The 17,582-nt window shown below is 39.9% G+C and overlaps 1 protein-coding gene across 1 annotated transcript; it reads right to left on the minus strand.

The window, feature by feature from the left end:
- Nucleotides 1–695: 695 nt before the first annotated feature.
- Nucleotides 696–4,628, minus strand: LOC124272864. The gene is made up of 3 exons (XM_046708088.1): nucleotides 4,522–4,628; nucleotides 2,987–3,142; nucleotides 696–1,408 (listed from the first exon to the last, which is right to left on the minus strand). The coding sequence occupies exons 2-3, from the start codon at nucleotides 3,135–3,137 to the stop codon at nucleotides 951–953; spliced, it is 609 nt and encodes a 202-aa protein (XP_046564044.1). The 5' UTR covers nucleotides 3,138–3,142; nucleotides 4,522–4,628; the 3' UTR covers nucleotides 696–950.
- Nucleotides 4,629–17,582: the final 12,954 nt, after the last annotated feature.

A 17,582-nucleotide genomic window follows, 5' to 3' on the forward strand; every position in this document is an offset into this window, starting at 1 on the left:
GACCAGACAACCCCGTGATAAAAACCATGAGAACCCCGATCCGAGGAGTTGCTCAAAAATCTAATTCCCTTCCTATAACAGTCTTTATGGGATTAACTATCGTTAGGTGGCAAGGTATGTATGCTGTAACTAAGTGTTTGGGAGTGAAGTAAATTAATTGAAACACTCCACGTATACATAATGGTTGTCAAAAGAACCAAATCCGTTTGCCACCTTCGTTTTCCCTCGGTATTATAGGGCACCGCAATTAGGTCCTTACTGCTGCAACATATGTTAGTATTTCCTACTAAATGAAGTGCTGTACGTTTCACTGGAATGAGTTCATTGTCCATTTATCTTCAGTGGCATTTTTTTATATCACAACGTTATTCTAAATGGACTTATTTCAAGTTTACCCTTGAATTTACAGTTTGGTAATCAACACCTGACATTTTCACATTCAACATTTGCTAAAATCTCGTCAACAGATTGCCAATTAACTGAAGCAAACTATCTATTTCAATAACTTGCCTCATGTATGCCCTTAGACTGTTTTGGTGTGTGTGTGTGTTGCTTTTTTAAAAGGACCCATTTGGTTACTCCAGGATCAAACGTTGACATTTCGCAAGAGAGATACATCACAATTTGAAGGTTTTGTAATTAAAGACAGTTTACAAGAAGAAGTTAAATATTATATTTAACACAGTAACACCATGTATATACTAGTCCTTTATTCAACGCAACGGGTTAATATGGCTTGCTTGAGGGAGGAAGTGGGGGGGGGGGGGCGAAATAAAAGTACAATGTCTGTAGCCTTTCCTGGAGACAGGAACAATGTCTTCAACAATATCCTTTATTAAAAGGTGCAAAGTGGGCGAATGTTCTTCATCAAACATTTATCCAATAATAAATTTCTGTTGATATAGCTATTCCTGTTCTTCCCATTAGCACCTGTTTCCTCCATTGATGCATTAAATTTGTGCCAACATCGCTTTCATCGTAAGTTCCAGTTCAACGATTTTCTTTTGCCACTCCGCTCTAATCTTCTGTTTGAGTTCCTCCAACTTACGTCTCATCTCAGCTTTACTCAGACCCCCTAAGCCTGGTGATTCCTTCAACTTTTTCCCCTCTGTTTCTTCCTTTTTTTTCTCCTCTTCTTCCATCTTCAATAGCTGCTCTTCTAGCCTCCGTTTCAAAAGTTCCCGTTCTTTCGCTTTCGTTTCTTTTAGTTCACCCATCCTTTGTTGGATCTTGACCGTCATAGTCTTCCACAAATCCAAGTTATCCTTCCAATATAACGTATGGTTTTGATGCCTTGCTCTTAAATTCACCCACCCTCTCTTTATCTTTTTGTCGCCCTCTTTCTCCAGCAACCTCTTAACACAGACCTCTGTGTCAAGTTCCCAATCACACACTTCCTCTGACGGCGCTGTAACCAAATAAAATACTTATGCAATAACATATATTTGTCATACAATACGTTACTTATGGCTAATAATATCTGTCACAGAGCATTGCAACGTGACGTCATAATCGAAGAATGTTCAGTTTTGTACAACGAGATTTAATTACATCGTTTGTGACATTCATTCGTGTGCTTGGATAACTTCGAGTTATTAGAAAACAAGAGTGCCTGAACATCAATACGTCTGATTTCACCATTGTAGTAGCGAAACATCAATTGTGCCTAAAACAGCGGGATCATTTCTAAAATAACAAAAGACTTTTAGTAATTAGTCTACGATAATGATGATGATAGGGGTAGAGCTGCTGGCCACCTCGTATTGGGTCATGGCCACATATACTTAGGGACAAAGAGATGACGCTGGCTGTAACGTCAAAGCAACAAACACTTCATGCTGCACTCGCCCTTTGGTGTTCTGTTTTGGCTTTTTGTGTGTGTTTTTTTACATGCATTTTTTTCGTGTTTTTGTTGCTGTTTGTTTTGTTTGTTTTGTTTGTTTTGGGGGGGTTTTTGGGGGTTGGTTTGGGGGGACAAGAAAGAACTTCTAAATATTAACATTCTCACAAGAAGAAACATGTCAGACAGTAAATCCCATCACACCTGCTCTTCCAGCAATCGCATATATTTACCAATCATAATGAGAGGCTTGTGGTTTGATTAACGTGGAGGTTTTCCACGACAGAATACAATTCTACATAATGGCACACATTCATTTATCTGATTATTTTCTTGATAAACACATACGAACTCTTGATAAAAACAAGGCTTTGTATAATTTCTTAAAAGAACCAAGAATGTTGGATACATATCATTCTCGATGTTGAATTTGTTGATGGTTCTGTAATTCTAGATGGCACAGAGATGAATATCAACCAAGCGAGTGCCAAATGAGTGGGCAAATGCTTCATCAAATGTTTATCCAATAATATCAGCGCCTTGAGCATGTACTAGTTGTCTGGACATGTGCCCTATATACATATCCTATAATAATTAAATAATAATAAATATCAAACAACCACACGATCGGTTATAAACCGGGTAAGTCTTTGAACGTCATCGAGTTTATGTGCAGGATGTTCAACGTAACGGTAACCCTGAAGATTTCTTTGTTTGTATGAAGTCAGCTGGTCTGAGTTCGGATGGAAATGTAGATTATGCAATGGCTTTACAGAGATTACCCAAAACATTGCCACTGGATGCGCAGCGTTAGCACAAAAACATTATCATAAACAGGATGTTCTCTGTAAGAGATGTCTGGAGAAACTGCCAACCATTGTAGTTTAGCGATATTGTGCTGACTTTAAGGTTCTCACCAAACGTACAATGTGTGAGTGGGCATTACTCTGCCTCAATGAGATATTACGCCACTTCATTTGAACAATGGGTAGAGCATTGACATTTAAATTATGAGCTGGGTCCTCCTGATATGGAGATGTGAAGCAGTAACATTTTGGAATATTGCTGAGTGCGGCGAAAATCTAAACTCACTCACTCACTCCTCACATGAAACAGTTCCCTGATCAATGAGTGAAAAGCTGTCACCTTCAAATAATGGCGGTTCTTCAGTGGCGAAGTTCAGAAACACTAGTGGCTTTTCAAAACCATGTTTTTCAACTTGATAAAGCTGTGCCGTCACGGACGCTGCAGCCACCAACACCAGCACAGGCACCAGAATTACCCTTCGAAACATCATAAGCACTGAAAAAACAAAGACCATTTCAATTAATATAGAATGTAATCATATAGCACAAAAGACAATGTAAACCGTTACCAGTCTCAGACAAAGGAGAACCACAACTCTCTCTGTCCCTCTGATATATCGTCCAGTTCGATGTCAGTGAGATATCCTTTGAACCTGAAAATCTACTGAGCAAATAACAAGACTACTCTCGGTCTGTGTGTGTGATCTGTGGGTTTCTTTCAATATGTGCTACAGTACCCTGCTAAACTTCACCTCTTGATAAGGAATATCAAATGGGATAGGTCAGACCGTAAACAATCACGACAGATGACAGGGCTGTGTAATAATGGCTGAGTAAGTGAGTTCAGATTTACGCCGCTTTTAGCAGTATTCCAGCAATATCACGGTAGGGGACACCAGAAATGAGCTCAACAGATTGTCCCCAGGTCTGGACTCGGACCCGGGTCGTTGGCGTGACGAGCGAACCAACAGGCTACCACACCGCCCCACTGGCTCTCTGTGCTGGCCGATTAAAGGTTTGGCTCTGCAGAAACCTGTTCTGAAGTCTGCTTATCCAAAAATGCGACAATGAACATATCGGCTAAACCTTCCAGTTTGAATCATATCAGTAACCATACGTTCATCATGTCGCAGGGGCAGTGGGGTAGCCTAGTGGGTAAAGCTTTCGCTCTTCACGCCAAGGACCCGGGTTCGATTCCCCACATGGGTACAATGTGTGATGCCCATTTCTGGTGTTCCCCGCCGTGATATTGCGGTAATATTGCTAAGGTGGCGTAAAACACTCACACACTGATCATGTTGGAACTGATCAAAACAGTTATCACGAGTCCCACGAGTCTGAACACAAATACTAATACACAAATAATTATGGCACAGAAGGATTTAACAACTGCGGCCTACCTGCAATGTTTCAAGAGTCTTTGGTTGTTTGGTTCCCAAATCGTTCTTCCTAGGGCAGTATTTCCTTAAGGTCTGTCTGATCTATATTCATACGACCAACCAAGACAGTTGATGGAGAGCAGATAAAGAATGTTCTTTTCATTACATAACTGCAGTTTAAAGGGCTAGAAGTATCCGCAACAACAAACTTTACAAAACAAGTATATTACACAAAGGATTTACATGAGGAGATTAAAGTGACCGAGGCAGTTTGAGGAAGCAAAGACCGAAGTCATTGTTTTAGATGAGTTACGACTCACTAGATAGTCGAATTAGTTGCTGATATGCTATAATGATGTACGTGAAGGTGGTTTCATATGGAATCTACACATTAATCTACAACAGTAATATAGAAGTTTTTCATCCGTATTGTCTTGTCATCAGCTGTTAACTAAGGCATGTTGTTAACTGGACGTAATGGTGCACAGGTACATACCTCAGAGACAGCTCCTGTTCGGGTTTGGCACAGAACTGTCGATTCCTAACAAGTAGTGACGTTTTACAACCAGTCTATAAATGTACAGGCGGTGCACTGAATCATGAAATCTACACGCGCATAATTACTTCGGTTTCTACTGTCTTATTCATGATATTATTCAGTATTGATTGTTGTCAATGATGAATAGTATCAGACAGTTCTAGCGACAAACATTCGGTGCATACCTTTCGGATTTCAGATTATTTGTCAGGTAATACTAATGACACTGATACATGAGTTGTCAGATGTGAGGAGTGAGTGAATGAGTTTAGTTTTACGCCGCACTCAGCAATATTCCAGCTATATGGCGGCGATCTGTAAATAATCAAGTCTGGACCAGTTAATCCAGTGATCTACTACATGAGCATCGATCTACGCAACTGGGATACGATGACATGTGTAACCAAGTCACCGATCCCGTTAGTCGCCTCTTACGACAAGCATGGGTTACTGAAGATCAATTCTAACCCGGATCTTCACGGGTAGAGAGTCTCAGGCGTATCGTATCTCTAAAATCAACGCATATGTTTTGCACAATATGTTATGTGAGTGAGTGAGTGAGTGAGTGAGTGAGTGAGTGAGTGAGTGAGTGAGTGAGTGAGTGAGTGAGTGAGTGAGTGAGTGAGTGAGTGAGTGAGTGAGTGAGTGAGTGAGTGAGTGAGTGAGTGAGTGAGTGAGTGAGTGTGGGTTTACGCCGCTTTTAAGAATATTCCGGCAATATCACGGCGGGGGACACCAGTAATGGGCTTCACACATTGTGGAGAATCGAAACCGCTTTAACCACTAAGCTACCCCCGCCCGGTATGTTATTTAAAGGTTTAATTGCACATGAAATGTTCTCACACTAAATATCATCCAACGAGCACCTAATGATATATATTGTTTTTTCCATAACTATTATAATAATGGACAAGGGCAAAATAAGTAGTGATGGTTCACGTGTGAATTTTCTCATATATATGATAATTCCCTACATTCAGATATGTACATAAATTGGTACTTGACACACATGTACATGGCATATTGGTACTGTGTTTCTCAAGTCAGTAACATGTGTACATCTACTTTAAGCTTAGATACTACCAGTTACACCTTGACTTTCATACGTGTATGAGAACACTGAATTCTACTGTGACAATCCAAGGTTTCAAATCTCAATAGTATAAATATATATTTGATTTTTCATTTCTAATCCGTAGGAACTTCCGAATATTGATCCACTGCACAAGTCTTAATCTATAACACTGTGGATCAGGAATGGGGACGGAGTACCTCGTCAATTATATGTAACATAAGAATATTTCAAATGGTTTCTTTAGCATAAATTCGTTTTTCATTAACACTATTTGCAGCCTAGGCACCTGGATACGTTAAAACACTCAGAACACTCGCTATTGTCTGAGGCAAAAGATGAAATTCAGGGGCATAGGCATGTAGCTAGTTTAACTATATATGAGATCTTATCTCTACCGTTGTAGTACCCGTGAAGGTCCGGGTTAGAATACTGGCCTTCAGTAGCCCATGCTTGTCGTAAGAGACGACTAACGGGGTCGGGTGGTCAGGCTCGCTGACTTGGTTGACACATGTCATCGGTTCCCAGTTGTGCAGATCGATGCTCATGCTGTTGATCACTGGATTGTCTGGTCCAGACTCGATTATTTACAGACCGCCGCCATATAGCTGGAATATTGCTGAGTGCGGCATAAAACTCAACTCACTCACTCTACCGTTGTATACGAATGTTGCCATTTGGCGTTGACTCTGCCTTGCTTGACGTTTATCTCAAGACCTACGAAAACACAGATTTATCACATCGATGTCTTACTCCACGCCCTGTAGACTTCAATGGAAACGTCCCCAAAACAAATGTGTCAGATTTCGAAATCACAGTTTCCAAACCTGATGAAACCCGTGCATATAATTGTAATCTGTGATGCGCTTGTGTAGGACTTTGAGTAATGTGTATCTCCTCTCGGGAAAGTTGTATTCTATTTGGCACACTTTCTTGAATAGTTTGGCATTAATATTTATGCTTCATTCTGCATGGATGTTGTGGCTATTATTCTTATGGGTGTTGATCAATCCTCCATGTATTTGTCATACAGCTGTAACACTCTGCACTGTAGATTATGCGTACTAGGTCTCCGTGACATGACCTTGAGGCGTTTGAGGTTGTGCTCGTAATGTTTGCAGTTTATTTTGCTATATAAATATTTCTTTGTTATTCATGTTATCATTAAGTATATACTTATATTTCAAAGTTTGTATGGAGGATACCCCATGCAGAGACACTGACAAACAAAGAAAATTTAAATTTAAAAAAAGTTTTTCTACAACCACACTGCACCAGTTAACCAACCACATGAAAGATGTATTTTCGCTTGACATAAAATGTTGGGACAGAGTCGGCCCGTTTATACTGCTACTGCACAGACAATGATAAATAATGAAAATGTACAAAATAATTAATCAAAATTACATCGAAGACTTTGGTGTGATGATAGATTTTGCTGTTTGTGTCTAGGTCGGTCAAAGTAGTAGATATATATCCCCAGTGTCTTTCTGTATTTACGGCGTGAAAGTCAGGATGGTTGGGAATGAAAGTCATCAGCTACCGGCATGTTGCACAAGTGGTTGAGTTTATGTGGCAGCTAAACTGGACCTGCGTTCGTATATTGTCAAACCAGAGAGTGCCGTGCGTGTATATATTACAAGGCTGGGGTATTTTTGTGTTCATTTTGGAAGTAACCATGTCAGGCGACAGAAACAATTTATGAAATGAAGTCTCCTGAAGCTTGAGCTATATTTGTCGCTGTTTATTTCATCATGTACTATGCAATTGTAAGGCATTGCAATCTTCTGAACAGGCGAATCCAGAAAGGGGGCTGCAGGGGCCTCCTCCTCCCCCAAACCCTACCCCTTTCCAGAAAGTTTATTAAAAGACCATTGAAACTCTTGTGAAAATGAAATGTGCACCCCTCCTTTCCCAAGAGAGTGCATCCCCCTGTCTCTTTGTCTGGAGTAGGAAGTGTAGCTGATGAATTTATGCACCTGCTTATTTCTGGTGTGATATATATATTTTAAGTCCCTAGGCTTTTAATGAACTTTAAACACGTATTGGGAATAATCAAGGCAAATACTCTGATCTATATAATATACTGTATTGGCAAAAGGCAAAAGATCTAAAGGGTTCTAACGGTTGGTGGGATGAGATGTGGCGCACTACGTCGTGTTTGGAAGCCTGGTAACTTCGGACAAGTTCTTGATACGTGCATAACTAACTTTCATTTCCTGGCATTGACGTATGCTCCTGTAGTAGTTTCACCTCAATATATGCCATACTATTTTAATAGTATGCATGGAAAAGCTGATCGACCCCTTCATTGTAGACACAACATACATTAACAGAGACATTAACAGTTGATTCTTCTGTAAATGCCAGTCCTGTGCGTTGAGTGTTTCAGCAACCTGTTTTCTGCATCGAATAACGAAATAATGTTGACATCGCTTTGTCTGAGCATTTAGTACATCATGTACCACTCAGTGTGGCTATTCCTTTTTTATGGTGCCTTCGTGGTGCAGGGTCAATAATTCCTCTGGCCTCGACTTTGAAAGATGGTACCTGTCGTTTCCTTGCCTGGCGATTGGCCTGAATGTATTACAAAGATTACTGTCCGGCTCGGAGACATGCAGGGACATGCAGGTGAACACACACGCGCGCTTGCACGTCACTATAAACTATAAACCCTTGGTAAGTACCCTTACACAGACATAGTAATGAAATTGAAACAAATATGTTTACGGTGCCTGGATATGAAACGGCTGCTTTATTGTGTGATAAGATTAAAAGGTATACAGATATAACAGCCGTCAGGGAAAAACCTGCCACGATTACCAGCTTGGGGTATCATAGAAATATGTGTGAAGAGTTTTTATTAAGAAATTCGAAAAGTCAAATTGAAATCGTTCATCGTTGAAAATGTTTCAGACATTCGACAAACGAGGTATATATATTCATGTCTCCGTCGCTATATATTTATGAAATTGTAACTTGAGATACGGTGGCCTACAGAGATTAACTCTGCATTCGACAAACATCTGTGTGCCCTGTATAACTACCCACTAAATATGCTATCAGTCGCGGAATAACACTTGTAGTCGTATTCGACCAGTATCTAAGCCACACGTATTCTCGTGCATTGCTGTTTTTTATATTAACTCAAACGCTCATCGATCAAAATATCAGTGCATTGTTTCAGTGCATATCAATATGCTTTTTTTGTTACTTCTGTCGATGATTTCCTAAGAGTGAGTAAGTTCAAGTTTATCGTTGCATCGGTACTATTTCAGCCACATAACGACAATTTCCTAAGAATTATAGATCTGGTCTATACATGCATCAGTTAGCCTCTTCACGTATTTGCTTAACTCATCCATTTTAATTCATCCAGGGTTGTGGTGAGTCCGTCTTATCATGAACTGATTAATGTATACTAACGGAAAGGGGCGGTGGGGTAGCCAAGTGGGTAAAGCGTTGGCTCGTCACGCCGAAGACCCGGGTTCGATTCCCCACATGGGTACAATGTGTGAAGCTCATTTCTGGTGTCCCCCGCCGTGATGTTGCTGGAATATTGCTAAAAGCGGCGTAAAACTCGCTCGCGCACTAACGGAAAAAGTAACTTTGCATAACGTAAAATGTCATAAAACAAAAGATATTTGAAAAGTTATAAAAAGATAACCCTAAATAACATGTAGCAAAGCACTTTGCGTGACATTTGATGTCACGTATGTCGCGTGGCTTGTGCACTTTGTTCACAATGAACTTACTCACTTTCTGTATGTATATATCTTTCAGTACAGCACCAGTTACATGTACATGGTTACATCTAGTTCAGTAATCTAGATTTTGGGTCTCCCTGAGCTGTACAAATATCGCATGACAATAACTCAGTTGTATACTTTTCGTGATAATTAAAACGTGCACATTATTCAATTTGGTATTATGATCTTATGCTTGATTTCTATATGAAGGCATATTGTCTACCTTCGAATTTCTCAGAGGAGATGCATTTACTTTGCATATTCTCTCTTTGTTCTTCACGATACTGAAAATGGGCATGAATTTCACAGATGACAAAAGAGTTCATTATGAATAGCATTTATAGCATGATGGCCTCAGTTGAAAACAAAAGTATTTAGCCAACATTGGTCTTCTCTGTCGCCTTCTTCTGTTGCTTCTCCACCATCTTTGCTTTCTGTTTGCCCGTGTACTTTCAGGGGTATGGTAAGGCGCGTTCATTCAGCCCCCCTACTTTTGTCATTTCCTCCAACTTGTTCGGCTGTTCACCAACACTGTTCTCCTTCTTCACGATCACTCGTTTCATCTTTTCCTTATCTTGGTTTCCACTGTTTTTCTTCTTCCCCTGAAACATATTCTCTTGTCCTGTTTTCTCCAGTGCTGATGTCTCCTTCAATCTATCTGCTTCCAGCTTCTTCTTCTTCTTCTCGATTTTTTTTTTTTTTTCTGCAGCTGTTTGCCTTCTTTTCTAGCCAAGCTCTTCCCGTGTGCAATATCTTTTACGACTTTCTTCCATTCCTCCACTTGTGACTTCATTCTTTGCATGTCTTCGGCATCCTTGTTCTGCAGCATTTCACTGCCTCCCTTCAGCATTGCTTTTATCTTCTTTTGCGCTTCACTTATCGTTTTCCGACCCTCCTTCGCCTCCATCTTCTTCATACAGTCTTTAATGTCCAGAGGCCACTCGCATTTCACCCAATTCCCTGTGAACGCAACGCAGATCTATCAACAAGGTTTATTACATGTAAAGCCAACATTGCAACCTTCACTATTATTTACACTTCGGAGCAGTAAAGATTCTGGGGATGAATTTATGTATCCCAGAAACCTTTTGTTTGTCGCCAGAGGCAACTAAATGGATTGGGTAGTCAGGTGGCATTTCATCATGTCCCAATCGTATGTCCATGGCATCCATCATTTGATTAGGTGGCTGAAACCCATTCATTTACAGGTAGCTTGAATAGTGCTGACCGTGGGGTTAAACAACGAAGAGTATACTTTATCATAAGTACAATAAATCAAGCCTTTTCTTGACCCCAAAACATAGCTAATAATACGATATACAATTAAATTTAACCTTATTAGACCTTTAGTCAGTGGTGACGTCACTGATCGACTATGCATGTTTTGTTTTCGATTTGTGACAGGGCACTCACTAATCTTTCACAATATGGACAGGCAAATGTCTGTTGTGTTATCGTTTCACATCACGAAGAAGACACAGTCATATGGTGAAAGGAAACGCATATTCTTGCATTATGTAGCATGAAAATATTCCGAAAGTGTCTGTGAGTGTCAAAATGTTTTCACAATCCTTCCCAAATATCACTTGGGGGCTTATCCAAAAATGAAACTCTGACCTTCCACTGGGGGTATTCGGTTAATGCCTGAAAACACTTCAGATACTTCTTCGTAAACATGATATTCTGTAGACGTTACAGCAGTCGGGGCCGTCACAGCCATAAACATCATCAACAGCACCACCATGGTACCTTGTCTGAAGGAATAACAGTGCGTTGTTAGATGCATATGATAGAACATCTTTTATTACGATCATAAAGGCAAATATCAATCTAATCATGAATCCCCCAAATATAACAATTATAACAAATGTGAACAATACCTTTATGCAATATGAATATACTGTTACTGACTGAGGCATCATTGTTAATGAACAATAACTGCTCTAAACCCCAGACGTGTTAACAGATTTCACAGCTTCAGCATATGCTTTCAAACGAAACATATGCTTCACCACATACTTCACCACATACTTCAACACATACTTACCACAAGGAGACCCGTTTTAGATTTGAGCTTTGGATATGAATATCTCCCAGCATCGCATCGGAAAATACACAGGTGTTGCAATAAAACCAGAAACCTTAAACTCACGAAATTACCTTCCATTAAAAGAAATTTAAAAACTTGTGATTTATGGGTTGTTATTCATACCGCTGTACGTATAGTAATTATATGTATAATAGAATTTATCTTGTCTGGACATTTTAGTGGGATAACTGCTAATATTTTCAAGCGGTAAAACTTTCACAAATACGTTTTACTAAAAGTTGCTTGCTGAAAGATAATTCCAAACTGCTCATTTTAACTATGGTTAACCACGCGGGGTGCATGCAGCACGCTTTTTTGTGCGGTTCGAGTGACCATACTTTCATGTGCCTAACCAGAAACACGTGCAGAATTTACTGGTGATTAGAACAAAACACGTGAACAATCCTTGAGTGATACAAATGTTGAACATGAACGTGCAAATGACATGCCCCAGACTTTTCAGTATGATGTGGCTGTTGCCCATGGCACGATATGCTGTAGACGGACAATTCACAACCTGACGATACGTGTGCATCTGACATCTGATCTCCTAGGTCAGGACGGCAACGTCTAACGCCACATGCCGGGGACAATGTAATTTGCGTAATCGTTTTTCGACCGCAACGTCAACCAACAACGTACTGTTTTGGGACACAGGTATGAGGTAATGTATGTCTTCGCAGATGATCAAATATCCTGCAAAATGCGGGTATTGACGTCATGGAGTGGACACCTGGCCACAATCCCATCGAACACGTCTGGGATGCTCTTTAAATACGTCTTGAGACGTCAATCCCAGAATGTTTAAGATCTGGGGGCCATGTTGGTACGCGGTACAAGTTCCAATACAGATGGCTAATCCCTGTGAAATCAAAAAGTGACCCCACTACTTTTGACTGTTGAGGATGAACCAAGCGCACCTTAATGCTTAATCCTGTTTTGGCGTTCGTTCATTACATCAATGAACAAGGTTTATCCACAAGAAAACACACTATGTTCTGTATGGATATGTTTGGGACAGAGAGTAATACATGTGTAGTTTCTTTTTGTTGAGTATGAATTGATATAATATTTTATGTACAAAGGTTAGCCTGACCCAGTTGAACAAAAGTGTACCTTTAGAATATGTTATCTGATTTTCATCTTTAAATGTGATACCACATCAGAATATACACGTACGATAATTACTGTTACTCTAACCAGCAGATGTGCTGTTGCTCAACTACTAGGTATATATGCTAATGCCCAACAATAGGAGACATCCATATAATACAGAGATATTTACATGACATAATACTGGTTAGGCGGGTTTCTACAAGAGGTACATATAATACCAAAAATATATTGAATTTTAAAATTGAAATGTTAATTTTTGTCATACTAATCTTTAAACAGTGTGTCGTTTCATTGTTATTTGTCAGTATATACATGTAGTTGACTATTGTTGAAGTCTGTTGATGTTAAACTATATTTTTTGTGTAATGTACCAAATGTTCGTCTACTTTCGATATAGACTCTGTTTCCACTCCGAATTAGAATATCCTTATCGTTAGAGGTGACCATGATGGATTGGGTTGTCAGGACTAGTTTCTATGTACATTTTTATGTCAGCGTACCTCTGCGCTCATAATATGAATCACTTGATTGTCTTGTGCAGTCTCAGGTATCTTGAAATGGATGAAAATATAAATGCACTGTTTAACCAGGTATCATTTGTCATCAATCTGAAAACGAATCTTGCTAAATCCTTCCACTGGAAAGTTTCAGTTATCATACTGGAAAGTTTCAGTTATCATACTGGAAAGTTTCAGTTATCATACACATAGTTGGAGGTCCGCCCCGAACAATATATGTATAAACACAACGATATTACATCGTGCTTCAAATCAGTTCACTTAACAAAGTAATCTTTTGAAGAAAAAGGGAATTTTTCAGATTGCGCGTTATCTATACAACAGGATATACAAAGATGACCAAAAGCTGCCTTGAGAGAATCTTTGTCAACTAAGTAAGTGCTTCCATGTTCTTCATGGTGACATCAGCTTATTTTTGATAAAAGACAAACAGTGATATTTATTATCTTATTATTATGGAATATTTATATAACGCACATATCCGCGCAGCTAGTACATGCTCAAGGCGCTGGTATTTTTTTCTCTGGATCATTGGTTGTCAATCTCAACGGCACATCGTATTAGGAATTTAGCAATCTCAACTCCCCGGGTAATATACAACTCTTGCAGCCTATAGGCGCACCGAGCTATTGCGGCTTTCCCATCCTTACGAGGTACCCATTCACAGCTGGGTGGACTGGGACACATAGTCACTGTACTTTGTCCAAGTTTACTGCACGATGCCGTACCCGCATCGAGGTGCTTGCACGTATTCATGTGGCCACCATCTTGACGTTAATTGACGTTGAAAAGATCCATTACTGTTTTGACATTGAAATACCTACGCCCCAAAGATTGTTTGAGGGGGAAAGGGTTTAAAGTACTGGACTGCAGCACATTCGAATTTCTTTGGCTAATATAAAGCAAAACACTTTGAAGTGTTGAGATTCACGGGCGGGGGTGTTAGTAAGGCTTGCTTACATTGTTTGGCTTGTTGTTGATTGGTTTCACGCCAAGTTCTTTTACGGACTGGTTAACGTTTATTTACTACTTGGGTAAGTTGGGTAGCGTAACACAATGTTGTGGTGTAAATGAAAATATGGAACTGTGGCAAGATGGATGCACATGTCTTCAGATGGCTTCACGTAGTTTCGGTAACTTTGTATCATTTAGTATCTTCAGGTATTTGTGAGTTCAGACATTGAACCATATATTGCTCATGTCATAACTAACTTGGTGCCTACTTTGCGAATTCAGGTTCGAGTTCTGAGTCAACATTGCCTTGTTGATATGAATTACGTGTATACATTCTTAAGAGTACGAACATGAACGGTAACTTATACACAGAATAGACATTATGGGGAATTTTGTCCCTGTGAGCTTGCCCTTGGGCGTAGTTAAATTAACATGATTTAAACTTCAATACTTATAGATCCATTACTTACAGAATGCAATCATATAGCTCTGACATTGTTGACTGCGGCGTTGAATATTCACTCGTCCATAAACTTAGTGTTAATGCTGAATTAGTAAATCAGAGCCTAGTCAAAATAAAAAGTTCACAATTCATATTTGAAAATAAAAATATGAATTGTCATAGTAGACAGTTTTCGGTTATCATGTTATTAATCCCCAAGTATCGACTCAAGAAAAAACTCACCACAGCACATTGAAGTCAATCCAAACATCGTGCACCCAACAATAGTGCTAAAACATGTTTGTTACGTGCCACTGGTCATGTGATCTTATCATTGCACGTGCATTCGGTCGCACGTTTTTCTATCAACTGTACAAAGTGAAAAATCACTTTAAAGCACTATTCAGAACAGCCAACACATATGCCGCGCCTCTCAAATATGCAGCGTGAACGTGCCGTTGGCATGTTGGAAGCGGAACGTCAGTAAGTGACGTTACAAGGACAATGGGGTGCAGCCGTCGGACTGTTTATTGCAACAAACTGGCACCACTGCTGATCGCCCTAGGCCAGGTCGACCACGTGTGACGTCACAGGCGGAGGACTGTCAAATTGTGAACATTACGCCACCTCCGTAACTGTTTTTGACGTCTACAAGAATCAGAAATAAGCTGTTTAAGGAGTCGAATCTCGACACAAACCATCCGAAACCGGCTGCGATCTGCTCACCTTCATCCTACAAGCCTTCCTTGCACGTTTGATAGGCTCTAAGCGTCGTCGATGCACTGCTGTTCTCAATGCCGATGGTGGACATACCCGTTTTTGAGCTTGTGACATGGTCGTTTGACCCCTGTCCCGCTTGTGGACTCGTGACGTCATTGTGATTGACTTTTCAATTGAAATTCTCCCGACTAGTTATGGTCTCATGATCCCTCCATTAAAGTTTATATGTACCTTTGACATTGTTATCGTACTTATCAACTGGGATAATATTTTGTCAATGCACAGTTTCTTTATGTGGCTAGTATAGATTATTTAAACTATCTAGTTTGACTAGTATATAATCACTCACTCGCAACGATAACGAGCCTGTAAATAGCAAATCATTGCCAATGAATTGGCAGATACTTCCAAATTTGTCTTTTCTATTATCAAGCATGTGTAGAATCAAGAAATAGCAACACAAAAACCGAAGCCAGTAATTTTTCCCAAACCAGAACTTTCAGGCTGTTGAAATGCCATTATAACGTTCTTTAACGTCCGATACATTCTGTTACAAATGGCACATGTTTATTCTAATTGTCAATATGGAAATCCACTTGCCACTTACTGTCAATGATTTGCACGTGCACGTCGCTCTATCCATGGAAAATGGAGGACATTACACATGCATTGATGCCTTTTAACTGCCGTTCACTGTTCAGGCACCTGTTTGAAATCGCAGCTTAAAATGATACTTTTTTGGGGTAGGGATAACTCCTACTTGAAGTACTCACTTCATGTTGTCGATGGTAATCTTACCGGACAGCATTATCGGGGGGAGATTCTGACTCCTGTAGCAGTACCATTCCTGCATACTATGCATGGCTTTTATAGTCTACAAAGCCAAAATAACTTACTTTCCGTTCTTGCGGAGACCTAATGGATACTGTGTAATGTAGGTTTCCGCTAGGTTTCAGTATCCGGAAACAGACAAGCGTTTCCGCATAGTTTACAAAACTGAAACTAACAAGTCTTAGCTTCCGCTGTTGCCTTCTTTACTGCAAGAGGACAATACTAGGCTTCACTAGATCTCCCATGACTCTGCAGAGCTCTAGTAGAGGAATGCGATTCCGCACATTGTCTTTATGAACTTAATAAGATGCATGAGAACAAGGTGCACCTGTGTCTTGGACGCGCGAGGAGGGTACACAAGTATTGAATGACCGAGTGCTTCATGTTTGTCATTTTCATTTTGGGGGGTTGGTCTATACAACTGATGTTTGCTAGTGTTGTTTGAACTTTTTGTCTGTATGTCACGATGTGTCACGTTTGTCAGCACATTAAACATGATGATGACTCTCGGTCTCAGTTCTATTATTTTTGAGAAACGTTTCTTTACATGTGCTATATATTCCATATTGGATTGAATTCGGCCATGATAGATGTGTTAGTGTGACACACTAGATGGTTGGAAATTTAAACTGCAATCCTATTTTCTGCTTCGGAAAGAAACGCGAGCTTTGACATACTAGACTGTCCTCAGTTTAGACGAATACAGCCATTATTTCCATTGATGTAACTCCCTTTGCAGTAAACGTACAAATCACTGTGTAACGCGATGTAGAATTTTCTATAGCACCCATAACTACAATTTGTGAAATGCATATAAGGTGTTACACCCATTGCCACAGTGTTATTCTTGAAACATAATGTAAAACCCAACCCACACATTCCTAGTAAGCAGTTGGATTAAAAAATGTACTCGTCATATCTGACTTGGCTATGTCATTATATGAGACTTATATTTTGATGCGTATGTGTTCTGTACCTTGTATTACACTGTTCATGTACCGATTAGGGTTACCATAACCCTGCAGCGTTCGTTTGTTCAGAAGATGTTTCTTGTTAACTTTCTGGCAATTGTTGAAATTAAACGTAAAGATGACTAAGACACGCTCTTAACAATGTCTGGAAGTTGTGGATATCTCATTCAAAATTTCCGGAACTTAATGGCTCTTATACAACTTTACCTGGTGAGCCTTGCCAATGACACTTCGAAAGACAAATTACCCGTGAAGATCCGGGTTAGAATATTGATCTTCAGTAACCCATGCTTGTCGTAAGCGGCAACTAACGGGATCGGGTGGTCAGGCTCGCTGACTTGGTTGACACATGTCATCGGTTCCCAATTGCGCAGATCGATGCTCATGCTGTTGATCACTGGATTGTCTGGTCCAGATTAAATTATTAATAGACCGCCGCCATATAGCTGGAATATTGCTGAGTGTGGCGTAAAACTATACTCGCTCACTCACTCATTCGTAACACAAATAACTTGAATGTCCACAGATAATAAAAGGCAATGACACATCTTGAATAA

Source organism: Haliotis rubra, unplaced genomic scaffold, assembly GCF_003918875.1.
Source record: "Haliotis rubra isolate DU_JTF1 unplaced genomic scaffold, ASM391887v1 Scf174, whole genome shotgun sequence".
Lineage (NCBI taxonomy): Eukaryota > Metazoa > Mollusca > Gastropoda > Lepetellida > Haliotidae > Haliotis > Haliotis rubra.

Bases quoted from the DNA above. Each gene is read 5' to 3' on its own strand.
- LOC124272864 (XM_046708088.1), bottom strand. From the start codon at position 3,137: ATGATGTTTCGAAGGGTAATTCTGGTGCCTGTGCTGGTGTTGGTGGCT. The intron at 1,409-2,986 runs GTGACAGCTTTT...ATTTGGTTACAG, and splicing joins AGAACCGCCATTATTTGAAG to CGCCGTCAGAGGAAGTGTGT.